We start from the raw sequence: 19,791 nt of genomic DNA, 5'->3' as shown, positions 1-19,791 counted from the left end.
CTCTCCTCTCTCATAGTAACATACCTGGATCCCCCAGAATCTCAGTATATTTACTCATTTGCTCCTTTTGTAGCAATGAAATTGCTATACCATTATGCTACACCATAGAATGTTCTTAATGTATCAACTTAACATAAGTACTTGATGGGTACTTGAAACAGTTTACTGTAGGTAATTAAAATTTTTAGGTGGAGAACTTTCCTTTCTACTTGTTAATACTCTTTTTTTTTTTTTTAAAGATTTTATTTATTTATTTGACAGATCACAAGTAGGCAGAGAGGCAAGCAGAGAGAGAGGAGGAAGCAGGCTCCCCGCGGAGCAGAGAGCCTGATGCGGGGCTGGATCCCAGGACCCTGAGATCATGACCTGAGCTGAAGGCAGAGGCTTTAACCCTCTGAGCCACCCAGGCGCCCCTGTTAATACTCTTTTAAAAATGATTTTTTTTGGCAGTCCCACGGATTTTGTTTTGATGTAGCAATTAGCTAATTTTAACCAAATTCTTTTTCAGTATTGCAAATGTCCTGAGGGAAATGCTATGAAATAGGTTTGTCTGTACAACAAAGATATACTTCAAACTGGCTTATTTAAATTTTGTGTTAATTTTAGGGGAGCTCAAATTGATTACTGGAATTATTAACTTGGGGGAAACTATTTTTTTTTTAAAGATTTTATTTTTATTTATTTATTTGACAGACAGAGATCACAAGTAGGCAGAGAGGCAGGCAGAGAGAGGGGGGGAAGCAGGCTCCTTGCTGAGCAGAGAGCCCAACTTGGGGCTCGATCCCAGGACCCTGGGACCATGACCTGAGCCGAAGGCAGAGGCTTCAACCCACTGAGCCACCCAGGCGCCCCGGGAAACTTTATCTTAGAGATACTGATGTTTAAAGACACGGGAGAAAAATATGAATCTGATAAATTAGATGTGAAAATAAGGTAGATCAGAAAAAAATTTAGAGAATGAGAGCTACCCACCTGGGAATTAGTTCTTATAAATAGTCATTTAATTTTTTTTTTTAAGATTTAATTTATTTATTTGACAGAGAGAGAGAGAGAGATGGTGAGAGAAGAAACAAGCAGGGGGCATGGGAGAGGGAGAAGCAGGCTTCCCCCTGAGCAGGGAGCCATATGCAGGGCTTGAACCCAGGACCTTGGATTCATGATCTGAGCTGAAGGCAGACGCTTAACTGAGCCACCCAGGCGCCCCAGCGCTCATTTAATTTTTGTTTTTCTTCTTGGCAGTCTTGTTAAAAGGAAATAGTCAGATGACTTTAATTGTTTAAGAAAAGAAAACACTTTTTTATTGGATTATAGGAAGAATTTTATTGTGGGAATCGTATCTATTTCTACAAAAAATGTACAAGTGTTTCTTGCATGATTATTTTAGTGCTTTAATTAAATCATAGTTTAAGGAAGGTGTTTCTTTTTTTAAGGAATTGAATGTAGGAAATGTAAGGAAATTAGTATTTTATATACTCCTTAGACTCTTAGGATACAAATAACATCATATGTAGCAGCACCATATTGTAGAGGTCTATCTGAAACCTGATTGTTACTGATAAACATTTATTAGTTGGTTCAAGTGTACTGGAGGGTTATATAGGTTCTTTGGTTTTACTCTCTGAATACCAAAGTGTAGATATTTTTTTAGTATTTATTAAAGAAGGAATCAATCATACTTTTAAAAAAGATTTATTTATTTATTTTAGTGAGAGAGAGAGCATGAGTGCGCAAGTGGGCATGGGGAGGGGAGAGAGGGGCAGAGAATCCCAAGCATAAGTGCAGGTTTCACGAACCTGAGCTTGGATATCCAACTGACTGAGCCACCCAGGCACCTTGAAAGAATCAAATACTTTTTATGCTTCTTTTAAAAATTTTTATTTATTTATTTATTTATTTGAGAGAGCATGAGAAGGGGGAGGGTCAGAGGGAGAAGCAGAGTCTGCTGAGCAGAGAGCCTGATGCGGGACTCGATCCCAGGACTCCAGGATCATGACCTGAGCCAAAGGCGGTTGCTTAACTAACTGAGCCACCCAGGCGCCCCACTTTCTGTGCTTCTGTATGGTGCTAAGTACCAGGGAGACCAAAGAAAGCACATACTATTTCAGTACCTCAAAATAGCTTGTATTCTTGTCTAAGTTTATTAGAATATTATACAAATAGAAAAATCTGAATATTCATTTGGAACACTTAAGATTTTATTTATTTATTTATTTGACAGAGATCACAAGTAGGCAGAGGGGCAGGCAGAGAGAGAGGAAGGGAAGCAGGCTTCCTGCTGAGCAGAGAACCCAATGCAGGGCTCCATCCCAGAACCCTGAGATCATGACCTGAGCCAAAGGCTGAGGCTTTAACCCACTGAGCCACCCAGGCGCCCCTAGAATATTTTTTAAATACTAAATTGCTTTGATAGTAAATTTTTATTTTTGAATGTTCACTTGTACTGTTCTAACCACATAAAAATTCTCAAGAATATATTGGTTTTGGTGTCCATTTTTTTTTTTTTAAGATTTTATTTATTTGAGAAAGAGAGGGTACATGAATGGGGTAGGGGTTAGCAAAGAGGGTCAGAAGGAGAGGAAGAAACAGACTCCCCACTGACCAGGAAGCCCTTACACGGGCCTCAGTCCCAGGAGTCTGAGTTCAGGACCTGAGCCCAAGGCAGGCCCTTACCTGACTGAGCCACCCACGAGCCCCTGCTATCCATTCTGACTTTACAATTACAATTTCTTTCCAATCTTGATTTATTTTAACTTTCTGAGTAGATTTATGAATCATAAGGCTATAAATGCTCAGCAAGTATAACCTCGTTTTTCCCCTTCGTATCCAACAGAACTCTCTGCATCCCTATTCCCCACACCCGCCTTCCCAAACAAAACCAAGGTAAATGGTTTACTCTCTGCAGGGAAGAATGTTGCTGGAGTCCCTGGCAATCCCTTATCCCAGGGTTCAACAGCCTTTTTCATTATTATCCGTTTAACCATAAGTCCCTGATGCTATAAAGAAACTATCTTCTTTGGTTTGTTCTTAGTGAAAATATGACATGCTGTAATGTTTATAGAAATGACACCCTTATTTTCCCCTCCATTCCAAAAGACTTTCTTTTTCAGTACAATTTCCACTACTATTACTAACCCAAGTTTATTTTAGATTCTATTACTGAAAGCCTCAGTTTTGCCATTTATTGAGGTATTAATTGAAATATTAATGTATTTAGAGCAGAAATGTCGTTTTTTAGGGTATCTAGAGCAACAGCAAATTGCTGCAAACTGCCATAAGGATGGACACCAAGGAAGCTGTGTTTGGGACAAAAAGAAATCAAGATAAGGTAGATGCAAAGTAGAGAAAAAGCACTGGACCCTGGTGGGGGGGTGGGGAGGGAGTGGTAGGTGGGAGTGGGTTTGTGCCCCTCTGATGGCAAAGAATAGTTAGATTTCTGAAGAGGAAGCCATGAAAGGCTTATAGGAAATCTTAAGGATTTGGGTTTAAGTACTACCTTCCATCTATCTGAATGTATAAGTTTTAACTCACTTTTAGCCAGCTGAATACTTTAAAAACTGGTAAGGTTAAATGTTTCAATGGGGTGGATCCTTCCTACTACCGTGGGCTAGTGTTTAGTATCTCAATAGTTGTGCAAGACACTACTGGTATTAGTTGGTAAAACTATTACCGGTACCCAGCTTCAGCACTAATGTCTGTTACTGTCGAAGTCGGAAGGGAATCTCCGAATGAAACATTAAACTCACAAAATGAGTACAGAACGAAGTCGGAAGGGAATCTCCGAATGAAACATTAAACTCACAAAATGAGTACAGAACGAAGTCGGAAGGGAATCTCCGAATGAAACATTAAACTCACAAAATGAGTACAGAACGTTTAATTTTAACTCTCCTTTTTGTGATACAATTATTGTGTTTCTCTTCTTAGCAACATGAACCGTGAAGACCGAAATGTGCTGCGTATGAAAGAACGGGAAAGGCGGAATCAGGAAATTCAGCAGGGCGAAGACGCCTTCCCACCTAGCTCTCCTCTCTTTGCAGAGCCGTACAAAGTTGTAAGTAGTCCTGTGAATGGTTTTTCCCTCAACAGTGTGACATTTTTGCTTTTCAAGTGTTTAAACTTGAATTTTTATAGTAGAAAAGAGTTACTCTCATATATGCGATTTAACATTTTTCCTTTGCTCTAAATAAGAATGTACGTTTTAGGGTAAACTTATCATTAGAGTATAACATACATATAGAAAAGTATACAAAACGTGTGTTTCAGCTGAAAGAATTTTCACAGCATGAACAACCTTATGTAATCAGTTCCCAAATCAAGAAACAGTATTATAAAGCATCCTAAAGTCATCCTCAAATCCAAACTTCCTCCCCTCCCTCTGTTGCTATTTTATATTCTTGAAAATGTAGTCTGAATTAGTTCAGATGTAGATCTCTACATCCCAAGGCTCTACCACTAACCTTGGGTAGGCATTTCACCTTTCTGAATTAAATTAAAATTTTGTAAATGGGTATGCATTGTGTACTGTTTCCTGGGTTCTTTTGGGTATAAAGTCAATCAAAGACAAATATTTTAGAGATTCTTTTGTTTCTCCCTTATTTCTTGCCATTTGCTTTCTTAGTTTACTAAGTATTATCAGTGACTACTACTAACTTTGAATAAAATGTATCTTCAGTATCAGTCTGGTTCCTTTTCTGTTTTATACTAAATTATCTGACTTTCTTTTTACGGGGCTTAATGAACAATATCCAATTAGAGTAAAAACTAGTTGTCAAAGATGTTCAATAAAGTGAACCAATTGCTATTTTTGTAACTGTCATTGTACTTGATTTGGCATTACATAAAACACTGAATGATAACACTTTTGACAACTAACATGGCTGTAGTGGCCACAAGTGTCTCTGATGTTTGATTTGGCTTTGGATCGTTTGATATTCCCTTACATTTTAAAGGCTTGTACTGTGTATAATGGAATTGCAGCAGTAATGGCCATTGTTGGTTTACGGTGTGAGACTGAGAGTGCGTTAGGCTTTTTCTGATAATATAAATATAACAGCATATTCTAAGTTTACCCTTAATAACATTTGGTGTTTATAGAAGCTATTTATGAGATCTGTAAAAGCCATTTAAAAAAATTTTTATTTATTTATTTACTTATTTGAGAGAGAAAGAGAGACAACACAAGTGAAGGGGAGGAGCAGAGGGAGTGGGAGAAGCAGACTCCCCACTGAGGTGGGAGCCCAACATGGGACTTGATCCCAGGACCCTGGGATTAGGACCTGAGCCAAAGGCAGATACTTAACCGACTGAGCCACCCAGGCACCCCTATTAAGGCTATTTTTAAAAGTTTTTAAGGATTTTCATTTAAAGGCAGTTAGTTACACTGACATCATTTATATGCATGTAACACCAATCACACAAACCTGGGGTTTGGGATTAGAGATTAAAGGCATTCCAAAAAAACCCCCAGGAGTTTGATCCAGAATGTTTAAGTCATACTACCATTTATTTTGTAATTACATTGTAATGAATTAGATTTGATTCCTGATCTTGATGTCATCTACCAATTACTATATATTTCCCACTCTTGTTTAATAGGGTCAGACTGATTTTCAGATAATCTAAAGTCATCATCTGTTCATGCCAACCTTGAAATACGTAGTGGTTCTGTCTTGATTTTTTTCTTTAATGCAATTAGTAAGCTTACTCTCTTTCATGTTTGTGAGCATGAAAGAGTCCTAAAGCTTGTAGATGTCTTGGACTTTCTTATTATCCAAGAATGATTTTTTAAACTTATAGTCTGTACCATTAACTTCAAAACTTGGAGTGTTTCTTGGTCAGAGTTAATAGAATGAATATTTAACACTATCAGTGGATTTTCCATTCTTAATTTGTTGTTGACTTTTATTAGCTTAATTAGTCACAGTAACAGAAGGAATTAAAATTTTTTAAAAAGTCATTTGGGTATAACATGTTTCATTAAATTTTTGTTTCTCCTTTTAACTATAACATTGAACTCCAAGAATATGTTTTCCGGGTGCCTGGGTGGCTCAGTGGGTTAAGCCGCTGCCTTCGGCTCAGGTCATGATCTCAGGGTCCTGGGATCGAGTCCCGCATCGGGTTCTCTGCTCGGCGGAGATCCTGCTTCCCCCTCACTCTCTCTCTGCCTGCCTCTCCATCTACTTGTGATCTCTCTCTGTCAAATAAATAAATAAAATCTTTAAAAAAAAAAAAAAAAAAAAAAAGAATATGTTTTCCTGCATTGCCAGAATAATGAGTGTTGGCTAATCTGCTCACCTACAACTTAACTACATAAAGGCATATTACTTTTCCCACTTTTTTTTTTTTTTAAGATTTTATTTATTTATTTGACAGAGAGAAATCACAAGTAGGCAGAGAGGCAGGCAGAGAGAGAGGAGGAAGCAGGCTCCCTGCTGAGCAGAAAGCCCGATGTGGGGCTTGAACCCAGGACCTGGGATCATGACCTGAGCCGAAGGCAGCGGCTTAACCCACTGAGCCACCCAGGCGCCCCACTTTTCCCACTTTTTAAAAGACTTTTTTACTATTGTTTCAAAATATTTATTGGTGAAATTTGTTTTTTTCTCCCCCTTCTGGAATCTTTTGTACATACTTCTCAGTGTCCCATAGGATATTTGTGTTTTTGCATGAATTTTTTCATTTTCAGTGCATTTTTTTCACTATAAAAATTATATTTGGAGTTTGCTTTTGAGATTAACCTTAATATATAAGATGAGGCCTCCCTTTGAAAAGCCCCTTTGCATTTGAAGTTTGGAAAGTCCATTTAGAAGCATCTTTCATTTCTTTTTTTTTTTTTAAATCTTTTATTTCCAGTTCTGCTAATTGTATCATTTTATTTTACAATTTTTTATAGACTAGCAAAGAAGATAAGCTATCAAGTCGTATTCAGAGTATGCTTGGAAACTACGATGAAATGAAGGATTTCATAGGAGACAGATCTATACCAAAGCTTGTTGCAATTCCCAAGCCTACAGTACCACCAACAGCAGATGAAAAATCTAACCCAAATTTCTTTGAACAGAGACATGGGACCTCTCATCAGAGTAGCAAATGGACTCCAGTAGGACCTGCACCCAGTACTTCTCAGTCTCAGAAACGGTCCTCAGGGTTGCAGAGTGGACACAGTAGCCAGCGGACCAGTGCAGGTGGCAGTGGTGGCACCAGTAGTAGTGGCCAGAGGCATGACCGTGACTCATACAGCAGTAGTGGAAGCAGTAGTCGGAAAAAAAGCCAGCATGGATCGGAACACTCCAAATCACGCTCTTCCAGCCCTGGGAAACCACAGGCTGTTTCTTCATTAAGCTCTAGTCATTCCAGGTCTCATGGGAATGATCACCATAGCAAGGAACATCAGCGTTCCAAATCACCTCGGGACCCTGATGCAAACTGGGATTCTCCTTCCCGTGTACCTTTTTCAAGTGGGCAGCATTCAAATCAGTCTTTCCCACCTTCATTGATGTCAAAGTCCAGTTCAATGTTACAGAAACCCACTGCCTATGTGCGGCCCATGGATGGACAAGAGTCCATGGAACCAAAGCTGTCCTCTGAGCACTACAGTAGCCAATCCCATGGCAACAGCATGACTGAACTGAAGCCCAGTAGCAAAGCACATCTCACCAAGCTGAAAATACCTTCCCAACCATTGGATGTAAGTTACACATTTAGAGCCTTTAAAAAAAAATTTATCCATTTATTTTAGATAGCAGGAGGAGGGGCAGGGGGAAGGGGAGAGAGAATCTCCTGCCACCCCAGGATCTGGACCTGAGCCAGAATCAGGAATTGGCTCATAAACTGACTTGAGCCACCCAGGATCCCCTTAGAGCATTTAATATTATGACTCTGTGAAGCAGTTTACTGTGAAATTATAATTGAACTTGAATTTTCTCTGTTTGATAATAAGGTATATATAAGTTTTAAAAAAAGACTTGTCATTGACTCTGAAGTGGATCAGTAGACCTGTTCACTTCCCCTGTTGTGCAATAGAGAACATGTCATTCACTGTTTTGAACTATTCAGATGACAGGTCAGTTATAGAATAAAAGCATGATCTGTGAAATCAATACGTTAGATTTACTCCTTTTGATTTTATGAAGGAATATGTCTTGTGTTCTTTTGTTTAAAAAATTAACTTGTATTCTCATTGTGATACCATGAATGTGATGTGGGCTGTGGTTAATTATAGTAAATATTGGGATTGTGGGGGGGGTCCATCAAGATGGTAAATGTTATATGGTTTGGATGCCATGAGCTTTTTCTCTGTTTACACTTAAAGGTTTGAGACAGCTGCTCTAGATTCATAGTGGTGGTTTGACACTTACAGTATTAATAACTGCATATCAAAGCATCAGAGTAACTAAAGAAATTGAATAGTCGCTGTGAAATAGTTTAAGTTTTATCTTCTAAAATAAAAAAAATTTTAAATGGTGTTTGTAACTGAAAGTCATAGTTCATAGCTTAAAATGGCGGTGGAAGGGATCAAGAATAGGTGAAATGCTATTTTAAGAACATTTAAACATTTTTCCTTTGGCCTTAGAAAACTCATTGTTCGTGGCAGTTGTCATCTAATTACTCCTCTGAGGAGAACAGTGAAATGATTGTTCTTTCTTCAAACAACTTGATCCTTGGAGATAGACTTGAGTTCAAACTCTAGCTCTTCAATTCCTGATTGTGCTTTAGCATAAACAACTTTTCTGTGATTCAAGGAAAGCTGTGTAAAATGTCTACCATATTCCAGACAAGTATTCTTTCAATAATGTTGGTTTTATTCTTTGTTAGTTTATGTGAAACAATGTATTTCAGTATCATGGTATATTTTTCTATCAGTAAACTCAAATTTTTGACAAGTTGCTCCACCTGCAAAATAACGTTTAAAAATTTATTTCTAATCTAAATATAAGAGAGATAAGATTTTTCAAAGCTTTTGATAAATACAAAGTTCTTTAAATCCTTGTATAGTTGGTGACTAAAATTTTTTAGAGCTTGAAAAATTGGCATTTAAGGAAATTTGTCAAAAGATTAATGAATATTGCGGTTTAGAATAGTGAGATCATAATTATGTCTTTAAATTTAATTCATTTTCTAATAGTTTCATTGAATCTGTGCAAGAAATGATAAAAATCTAATAATAAATGACCCCAAATCAAATGTGTGTTTCTTTTCCTCTTAAGGCATCTGCTTCTGGTGATGTGAGCTGTGTGGATGAAATTCTTAAAGTAAGTCATTGTTATTGTTTTAATACTTTCTGTCTTTTTTGTTTATGATGCTCTGGTATCTTCTTGTCCTCTTCCCCCCGATATTTCTCAAAGGATCTAGGGCAGCAGATTGCTTACATGTGAAATGTCATTATGTCTATAAAAAATAATTGACTCTGTTACGCTTATTTTCATATTTAGTTTCTGAGTCATTGGGTTTGTTTACTACCTGCCCTCAAAGAACTGGTTTTGTTTGTTTTTCATTTTTAAGTAAATCAAATTCCAGTCATCATAGTTTGCCTTGAAAAGAGGAAGAAAGCAAATACAACAGTACTTTGTAAGGCTTATTAGTAATTACCAAACAGTTTCATTGAAAATAGCTTGCTTTATAATTCATTTATATCTACTGGTCAGTTCCTACAATGAAAGACCTCCTCTGAATACTACTCATTTTGAGTGTTGGATGGAATATGTTTAAAATCAACACATGACCAAAATGTGTGTTCCTCTTTTGGGAAAAGAGAAAGTTGTCAGTTGTAAAAAGGGAAGGTCTAGTGGATTAGTGAGTGACAGTGACTGCTTTTGGTTCAGTATAGAAAAACCGTCAGTCACGTATTTCTTGTAATTTTTGCCTAAGCTCCTGATTTTTTGTGTCTGTATCTGCATTTCACTGTGGATACTTCTGAAAGACTAATGTGTTGCTACTTCTACTTCATTCTCTCCTTTCTTTCTTCAGCCCAGCACAGTCTCCCATTTTTCTCTGTCATTTTGCTGAAGCTGTTTCGCTAAGCTCATGATCTCCCTTCACTGAGGGCTTCATTGAGTTCTTCACTGAGGGCTTCATTGAGTTCTCAGGCTCTTTCTACTGTTCTCAAGAATTTTTAGTTTTTCCTTCTAGAAACCTTTCTTCCTTCCTTGACTATTATTATGCTTCACTGTTTTTATTTCCATCTACTTTTCTTATCTCTCATTCTCTGCCTTTTGGGAACCTTGGTGTCTTCTCTTTTAAATATGGGTCTTTTTTCTAGCTTCTCTGTTTTTTTCTGCTCTATCTTGATTTTCCTCTATTGTTACAGCTTCACCTGTTAACTCTTAAGTCTTTCTCATCTCTTTGGCCTCCTCTGAGTTGTGGTTTATGTCTCTTCCTTGCTGTGTGTCCATTTGCGTATCTCCCTGCTTCTTTAGACTTAACATATCTAAAGGCAGAATTATCAGACCTTCGTCTCTTAGTAGAACTACCAGTCTTCTGTGCTTCTCACTGTAAAATCCTAAATTTCTCTCATGCTCTGTTTAATCACAAAACTGCATGTACGGTTTGAATTTTCCTTGAAAATACATTCCTTTATTTCCATCTCTGCCACCTTGAGCTTCAAGAATTGCAATCTACAGTCCTTGCTTTGCTCATCTGTCTTTTGCATTGCTGGCAGATTCTTTAATCCACTGTCTTCATAAGTTAATTTCTGTTTTCGAAATTTCAGTGGCTCTCTCTCTGAGCCCCATAGAAAAAATAGTGTCCAAGTTCAACATTCTAGACCTTTCACAGACCGCTTCTACCTCTCTCACTATTAATTCTCCACTTTTGTCAAATTGGTTTCACTAAGCCCTACACTTTCTTGCTCTTGTATCTTTTTAAATAAACTTTCATGAACTATATTTCTCCTTTGTCTTTAGTCATATACAAATTCTGTTTTTTCTTAGAATCCCAATGAAATCTTTCTTTCCTCTATGTCAGACCATCAGATTACAATGATAACTCTTTCTTTTGAATCTCATATAGAATGCATTTTTCAGTTCCCATGTATATAAAAAGTGTAATGGAGCTTTATCTTTTCTCTTTGGATCCTCAGGGATACATGGCATTGTAATACTTGGAAGAATTTTAGGTATTCTCACATTTAATTATTTCTTTGATGGTACTGACCATTTAGTCTTCATTTTATATATACAGGGCTTGGTACATGGCCTTGGGTGTAACAGGTGCTCGGTCATTTAACGATGGAGTTAAATAGATTGTATTGAAAGTACTTTGGTATTTGAGGTGTAAAATGCCAACACTGAAAACCTAGAGTGTCTGAGTTTGTTTCCTTTCCCTGTATGCAGTGCATAAGGAACTGCAGGTCCAAATTGCCTTCATGTTTTCTTGAGATTTGTAGTCATACTGTTTCTAGGAACTCCATCATAAACTTAAAGAAGAAAATTTTAATCTAAAAATGGTAACCATTTATTGTAAAAGAGTAGTTCACAGCCTGCCTGTGTCAAGCTCTTTGGATACAGTGGTGATAATGATAGTGTTGCACCCTTTGAGCTTTCATTCTTGTTGGATATTGGAAATAATCAACTATTTAATATTATTTCAGAAAGCGAAATGCTGTGAAAAAATAAAAGTATTGTAAGTAGATAAAGAGCAGTTACAGTGCAGGTGGCTATTTTACGAAGTCCCCGTAGTAGAGACTGTATCAGGTGCCCAGGTCTCTTTCCCCTTCTGTCGTTCTGTTGTCGAGAGGTAGCTAGAGATTTTTTTCATGCATATTTTTTCATGTAAAGACATTTACTAGGGCATAGACTATGATTTCTGTTTATCACTTTACAGTATATTGTGGACAACATTTCATATCAGTTAAATTTCTCATTTTACTGTCTGCTTGGTGTCCCATTGTATGGCTGTTTGGTAATTTATTAAATTATTTTGTGCTGTTGGATATTTAGGTTGTTTCTGTTTTTTGAATGTAGGCCCCTTGAACATGTATCTTTACGTAGCTGTGTGGGTATAGCTAAAGAGTAAATTCCTAAAAGTTAAACTACTTTTAATTTATTGTATTTTCTCAGTCTACCTAATGGCTTACTTTGAACCAAATGCCAGAAATAAAACACTCCTTCTTTATTCTAAATCTGATATCTCTCTTTCCCCTGCTCCTTTAACATAAACATTGTGATCTTATCCAAATCTCCACTTGAACATAGTTGGCATGTGATTAAAATTCACTAAATATGTGAATGAAATCATACTTACAGCCTTGCTTGTCTGTCTTCCTTCTCATGGGCTTTTGATATCTTTCTTCTGGTTTCCTCCACCTGACTAAAAATTTCTATCAGCCATTGAGCTCTGCAGCCAGACTTCCTGAGATGAAATTTGGTGTCCATTTTGTGTCCACAAATGTTTGGCCTTTAATAAATAACTTCTGTGTTTCAGTTTCATCCTACATAGAGTTAGAATAATAATGGCATTCTACCTCCTAATATCATTATGAGTACTAAATGAGTAACAGGCCTGTAAAACAACACAGTATCTGGCCCATTAAAGGTACACAGTATCAAATAAATAAATAAAATCTTAAAAAAAAGGGGGGGGGCACCTGGGTGGCTCAGTGGGTTAAAGGTACACAGTAAATGTTAGCTCCTTTTCTTACTATTACCTGCCCCTACCGCTCTCACAGCATGCTTTTCTTCAGTAGCATTGTACTGTGTACCTTGTATTTGATTGTAGGCTGATTTCTATGGCGATTAACAGGTTTCATCATCTTAGCTCCACGCTCCTTGAAGCCAGGGAATGTATATTATTTATCTATTTCCTGCCCCATAGTGCCTTGCACACAGTTGTGCTTACTTAATATTTATTGATTAAATATGTATACTTTTGGAGGACCTATCATGAAACCAGCATTTATAATACAAATCTGGTTTTTAGCTATGTAATTTTTATCCTTGAACTGGTTGAAAACAAACTGTAATAATTACATTTCAGGAGATGACGCATTCATGGCCTCCCCCTCTAACGGCTATTCATACACCATGCAAAACAGAACCTTCCAAATTTCCTTTTCCAACTAAGGTAAGTAAATAACATGTGTCTTTGATACTGTTAGAAAACTCTATAAATGGCTTGACTAAAATCACATGAATTCAGAGTTGTCTTGCCATTCTCATTCTAGTGAGAGACAGACAATAAATACATTATTTCAAATAGTGATCATTACTATGAAGAAAATAAAACAAGATAATGGAATCAAGAGCGACTTGGATTAAGAGGTTCTTGAAAAAGTTTTGAAGGCAATTAGGAAGAGAATTTAAAAGTGTCAATGTTTGTTTTGGTGTTCTAGGCTACAGGTGGTAAGGGTTTCTCAAACTCTTATCTGAAGAACCCCTTTCCATTGGACTCAGCCGTCATACTGATGTGTGTGGAAAGAGGTTCCTCAGACAATGGTTCAGGTTCAGCTACAATCAGCAGATGTGCTTTTTTTAAAAAAAAAACATTAATTTATATTTACATGAATAATAGAAGAATATATTCTTCTTGTGGAAGTTTGACCAGGACCCCTAATAATAGCCTTTCCCAGCGTTGTCTCCTCCATCTCAGCTCCATGCATACCTTTGCAAGTCTTTTCACATGCATTTGCAAACACATATGTGATCATTACATGTAAGCACTCTCTCTTTGACTTTATTTCTGCCCAGATGTATTGTTCTGGATTTTTAATCAGCAACAGGTCTTAGAGACTATTCTATAGTTACTCTGTGTCTTTATTATATATAGATAATAGATTACATATAGGCGTATTTAATTTCTTTTATATGCATCCATAGTATAAATGTATTTTAGTTGAATTATTCAATTTCCCTTGGTATTTAAGTTGTTGTCAAGTTTTCATTTCCATAAATATTGCTTGTATGGGTATCTTTTTCATGCCTGTGAGTTTCATCATCATTAGTTTCGTGCATATGAGTTTTTTTTGTGTAAAGTAGGAAGTAGAATGGTTGAGTATTGAGATGGTATATTTAATATATTCTCAAATTCCCTCTTTATTGGTTGTACCAGTCAGTACTCCCACTTGTTTTCCCCCTGATTCCTCACATGCACATCACCATTTGTTATTTGAAGCACCAGTCTTCTGAGTGCAGAATGGCATTTCATTTCTTAGATTGCTAGCTAGCTTTATCATCTTTACACATTCGTCCTCCATGTTACTTCTCTGTAGCTGAGTATGCCTGTTTCCTCTGGTCTTGGGGTTACACCTTTCACCTAATGAGTTTCAGGAGGATTTCTTTTTATGTTCTTTTGTTTGAATTCTGGATTCTATTAATTTCTTCTGCGTGATGTAAACACATCTCCCAGTTAGAGTCCTTTTAAGTATTATGGTCTGGAAGATTTTAATTTTGATGAATAAGTAGATGATTCTCTCCTATGAAGCTACTTTTTAATGTCTTTTAAAGAAGCTTTTCTCGGGGCGCCTGGGTGGCTCAGTGGGTTAAGCCGCTGCCTTCGGCTCAGGTCATGATCCCAGGTCCTGGGTTCGAGCCCCGCATCGGGCTTTCTGCTCAGCAGGGAGCCTGCTTCCTCCTCTCTCTCTGCCTGCCTCTCTGCTTACTTGTGATTTCTCTCTGTCAAATAAATAAATAAAATCTTAAAAAAAAAAAAAAAGAAGCTTTTCCCTTCCCTAGGATCATAAGCATACCCTCTTATTTTTTTTACTTTAATCTAATTACAATTTTGTTTTCTGTGTTTATCTTTAGCCCAGTTTATTTTTGTGAATAATGTGAGGTAGGCATGTAACTTTCTGCCTGTATGTGTGCCATCACACTCTTATACTTTTAAAATCAACCTATGCACACCTAAAAAACATACAGTTGGAATTTGGTAGGTATATATACCTGTGTAACCACCACCCTAATCAAGAATTAGAATATTTCTTGGGCACCTGGGTGGCTCAGTAGGTTAAGCCTCTGCCTTCGGCTCAGGTCATGATCTCAGGGTCCTGGGATCGAGCTCCGCATTGGGCTCTCTGCTGAGTGGGAAGCCTGCTTCCTCCTCTCTCTCTCTGCCTGCCTCTCTGCCTGCTTGTGATCTCTGTCTGTCAAATAAATAAATAAAATATTAAAAAAAAAAAAGAATTAGAATATTTCTGTCACCGCCCAAAAGTCCCCTCGTGGTTCTGTGCAGTCTACCTCACCTCCACCACTGGCCCCTCATAGTTACTAAGTTGTTCTATGTCAGTATAGATAAGTTGTTCTTTTTCTAGAATTTCATGTGAATGGAATCCATACAGTGTGTACTCCATTTGTGTATATGTTTGCCTTCTTTTGCTCAGCATATACTTTTGGAATTCTTCTGTGTTCAGGAATGTATTGGTAATTTGTTCTTTTTTATTCCTGAGTTCCTCTTTATTTGTATTGTATGAAAATATCAACATTTGTGTACCCAGATACCTGTTGATGAACTTTTGGGGTTTTTTCCAGATTTGGGCTAAGAAGAGAGTATCTGTAAATATTCACTAAAAAGCCTTTATGTAAACTTAAGTTTTATTTTTTCAAGGATAAATATTGGGTTATATGGTAAAAAGTAGAATTGCTCAGTCATGCGTTGAGTTCGTACTACACTAAAAACTATTTTCCTGAGCTATTCTGTCCTACTCCTAGTTCGCTCTGCTCCCATCCCTCAGCAGTATATGATAGTTTGATTTGTTCTACATCCTTGTGTACATTTGGTATTACCAGTTTTTTTAGTTTTGGCCATTTTCCTGGGCACATAAGGGTATCTCATACTGCTTTCAGTTTGTGATTCCTTGATGACTAATGACGTTGAACCTCTTCTTATGACCTTATTGATCATTCCTCTTTTTTAATATCTGTTCAAATCTTAGGACTTGTGTGTGGGGGGCATGTGGGGTGGTGGTGGTGGTGGCTCAGGATTAGATGTTACATGTAATTTTCTTGTCTTTGGTTTTGGTATCAGGGTAGCTCTGGCTCTTTAAAAGGAGCAGGGAAATGTTCTCTTCATATATGTTTACTGAACTGGTATGTGGAATTTAGTTTCAATTCTTCCTTGAATGTGTTTGTTGTTGTTGTTGTTGTTTTTTAAGATTTTGTATTTATTTGAGAGAGCGAGGGACAGCAAGACAGAGCGTGAGTTGGTTGGGAGAGGCAGACTCCTTACCAAGCAGGGAGCCTGACACACAGGGCTCCATCTCCAGACTCGGATCATGACCTGAGCCAAAGGCAGATGCTTAACCCACTGAGCCACCCAGGCACCCTTTGAATGTTTTAATATACTTCTCAGTGATGCCATCTGGGCCCGTAATGTTCTTTATTGAAAGTATTTGATTATAAATTCAAGTTTTTCCGTAGGTATAGCTATTCAGATTTTCTGTTCCTTGTGTCAGTCTTGTAATTTGTTCATTTCATCTAAGTAGTCAAGTTCATTGGTATAGAGTTACTTATAAAATAAATACTTATTCTTTTAATGTCTGTAAGATCTCTAGTAAAGTCATTTTCCCCCTGAAATTGGTGATTTGTATTTTCTCTCTTCATTTTCTTTGATTAATCTAACTAGAGTTTTGTCAATTTTATTGATCATTTCCAATAATTACCTTTTAATTTTTTCAGTTTTCTGTTTCCTTGGTTTTTCCTTTATTGTGGTTGTTGCCTTTTTTCTACTTATTGTGGGTTTCATTTACTTTTCTTTTAACTTCTGAGATGGAGGCTTAGGTCATTAATCGTAAACATTTCTTGTTTTCTGTATTTAAAACTATCAGTTTCCCTCTGAGCCCTGCTTTAGGTGTATCTCACAGATTGTGATATATTGTGATTTTATTACCATTTAGTGTATGATATTTTCTTATTACCTGTGTGACTTCTTCCTTGACCCATGGAAGCACGTGGTTTCATTTTCAAATATTTGAGGATTTTCCATTCTATTACTGATTCTAATTTATTATATTTGAGAATATAAGCTGTATAATTGTTTTTAAAAAATTATCTTAATGTTTTATGGCCAGTTTCCATGTATACTAAACAGAATATGTTCTCTTTTTTTTTTTTTAAAGATTTTATTTATTTAATAGAGACAGAGAGAGTGAGTGAGTGAGCACAAGCAGGGAGGAGGGGCAGAGGGAGAGGAAGAAGATCTTGACTGGATCTTTTGTATCTAGCATGATGTTTTAAAGTTTCATTCATGTTATGTTACCAGTATTTTCCATTTTATAGCTAAATATATTCCATTTTATGATTATATCACATTTTGTTTATCTCTTTACCAGTTCATTGACGTTTGGGTTGTTTTCAGTTTGAGGCTATTATGAAAATTGCTGCTGTAACATTAGTATTGAGATGTGTTTTTGGTTCTCTTGGTTATTCCACCTAGGAGTATAATTCTTGGGTCATATAGTAACTGTTGAATCTTTTGAGGAACTGCCTGATGGTTTCCCACAGTGTTTGCTACATTCTGTATTCCCACCAGCAGTGTATTGAGAGCTCCAGTTTCTTCAAATCCTGGCCAAGTTGTTGTTATCCTTCTTTTTGAATAAAGATATTTTAGTGGCTGTGAAGTGGTTTATCATTGTAGTTTTGATATTAATTTCTCTGATGGCTAATGATGTTGACACTATTTTCATGGGTTTATGGGCCTTTGTATATCTTATTTAGAGAGATCTATTTAGATATTTTGCTGATTTTTAAATTGGGTTGTCTTTTTATCATGAAGTTGTAGTGTTTGTATATCTCAGAGTCCCTTATTGATGAACAATTTGCAAAAATTTTCCCCCATACTGTGAGTTGTCTTTTTTGCCTTTTTTTTTTTTTTTTAAAGATTTTATTTATTTGAGAGAGAGTGTGTATGTGCACAAGGCAGGAGAGGGGCAGAGAGAGGGCCAAGCCGACTCCTTGCTGAGCAGGAAGCTGGACATGAGGCTTGATCCTTCTCTCCCTATCCTCACTTGTTCTTTTTTTTTCTCTCTCTCTGTCAAGTAAATAAAATCTTAAATTTTTCTTTTAAAGATTTTATTTATTTATTTGACAGACAGAGATCACAAGTAGGCAGAGGCAAGCAGAGAGAAAGGAAGGGAAGCAGGCTCCCCACTGAGCAGAGAGCCCGATGTCGATGTCGGGATCCCAGGATGCTGGGATCATGACCTTAGCTGAAGGCAGAGGCTTTAACCCACTGAGCCACCCAGGTGCCCCAAATCTTAAATTAAAAAAAAAAATTCCAGTGTAATTAACATAGTGTGCTGTATTAGTTTCAGGTATACAGTATAGGGATTCAGCAGTTCCGTATGTTATTCAGTGCTCGTCTTAAGTGTACATACACTTAAACCCTTTCACCTATTTTACCTATCCCCCCCACCTCCTTTGGTAACCATCTGTTCTCTATATTTCAGAGTCTCGGTTTTTTTATTTGTCCCCTTATTCCTTGTTCATTTGTTTTCTTAAATTCTACATAATGGGTGAAATCATGCAGTACTTTGTCTTTCTCAGACTGACTTAACTTCATTTAGTGTTATACTCTAGATCCATCCATGTTGCAAATGGCAAGATTTTATTTTTTATGGCTGAGTAATATGTGTGTGTGTGTGTGTGTGTGTGTGTGTCTGCGTGTGTGTATCACATCTTATTCTTTCGTTCATCTGTTGATGGACACTTGGGTTGCTTCTGTAATTTGGCTACTGCAAATAATCCGGTAGTACACATAGGGGTGCTTGTATCTTTTTGACCTAGTATTTTCATATTCTTTGGGTGAATACCCAATAGTGCAATTACCAGTACATAGGGTAGTTCTATTATTAATTTTTGGAGGAAACTCCATACTGTTTTCCACAGTGATGGCACCAGCTTATGTTCCCACCAACAGTGTATGAGGGTATTTTTTCTCTGTATCCTCGCCAACACTTGTTGTTTCTTGTGTTTTTTATTTTAGCCATTCTGAGAGGTGTGAGGTTGAGATCTCATTGTGGTTTTGATTTGCATTTCCCCAATGATGAGTGATGTTGAGCATCTTTTCATGTGTCCGTGGGCCAACTGTATGTCTTCTTTGAATAAATGTATGTTCTTGTCTTTCATCCACTTTTTAAATTAGGTTATTTGCTTTTTTGGTGTTATGTTGTATAAGTTTTTTATATATTTTAGATACTAACGCTTGTTGGATATATCATTTGCACTTATCTTCTCCCATTCATTAGGTTGTCTTTTTGTTTTATTGTTTTCTTTGCTGTGCAGAAGCTTTTTATTTTGATACAATCCTCACAGTTTATTTTTACTTTTGTTTTCCTTGCCTAGAGACATTTAGAAAAATGTTGCTGTAGCCAGAGAAATTACTGCCTGTGCTCTTTCTATGATTTTTATGGCTTCAGGTCTCACGTTTAAGGCTTTAATCAATTTTGAGTTTATTTTTGTGTATAAAATGAAACTGGTGTGAAAGTGGTCTATTTCATTCTTTTGCATGTAGTTGTCTAGTTTTCCCAACGCCATTTGTTGGCGAGACTTTTTTCCCATTGCATATTGCATATTCTTTTTTTTTTTTTTTTTTTAAGATTTACTTATTTATTCTAGAGAAAGAAAATGTGTGCAGGAGTAGGGGTAAGGGAAAGCATCTCAAGCAGACTCCCTGCTCAATGCAAAGCCTGATGTGAGACACAGCCTCACAACCCATGAGATCATGACCTGAGCTGAAACCAAGACACACAACTGACAGAGCCCACCCAGGCGCCCCCCTCTCATGCACCCTTTGTTGTAGATTAATTGACCATATAATCATGGGTTTGTTTCTGCATTCTCTCTTCTCTTCCCTTGATCTATATAT

At 36.9% G+C, this 19,791-nt stretch overlaps 1 protein-coding gene across 2 annotated transcripts in view; it reads left to right on the top strand.

The window, feature by feature from the left end:
* Positions 1-19,791, top strand: part of AFF4 (ALF transcription elongation factor 4) — a 96,221-nt gene that overhangs the window by 29,616 nt on the left and 46,814 nt on the right. The window contains exons 2-6 of one of the 2 annotated variants that reach the window (XM_047728954.1): positions 3,236-3,325; positions 3,925-4,051; positions 6,890-7,684; positions 9,204-9,248; positions 12,970-13,056. In XM_047728954.1, the coding sequence (XP_047584910.1) occupies positions 3,929-4,051; positions 6,890-7,684; positions 9,204-9,248; positions 12,970-13,056 (1,050 nt within the window). In that variant the 5' untranslated portion in view covers positions 3,236-3,325; positions 3,925-3,928. The remainder of the gene's footprint in view (positions 1-3,235; positions 3,326-3,924; positions 4,052-6,889; positions 7,685-9,203; positions 9,249-12,969; positions 13,057-19,791) is intronic. The other variant, XM_047728953.1, reaches the window with a different exon arrangement.

The sequence above is a fragment of the Lutra lutra genome, chromosome 5, assembly GCF_902655055.1.
Source record: "Lutra lutra chromosome 5, mLutLut1.2, whole genome shotgun sequence".
NCBI lineage: Eukaryota > Metazoa > Chordata > Mammalia > Carnivora > Mustelidae > Lutra > Lutra lutra.
This window is presented reverse-complemented; position numbering and strand designations above follow the sequence as displayed.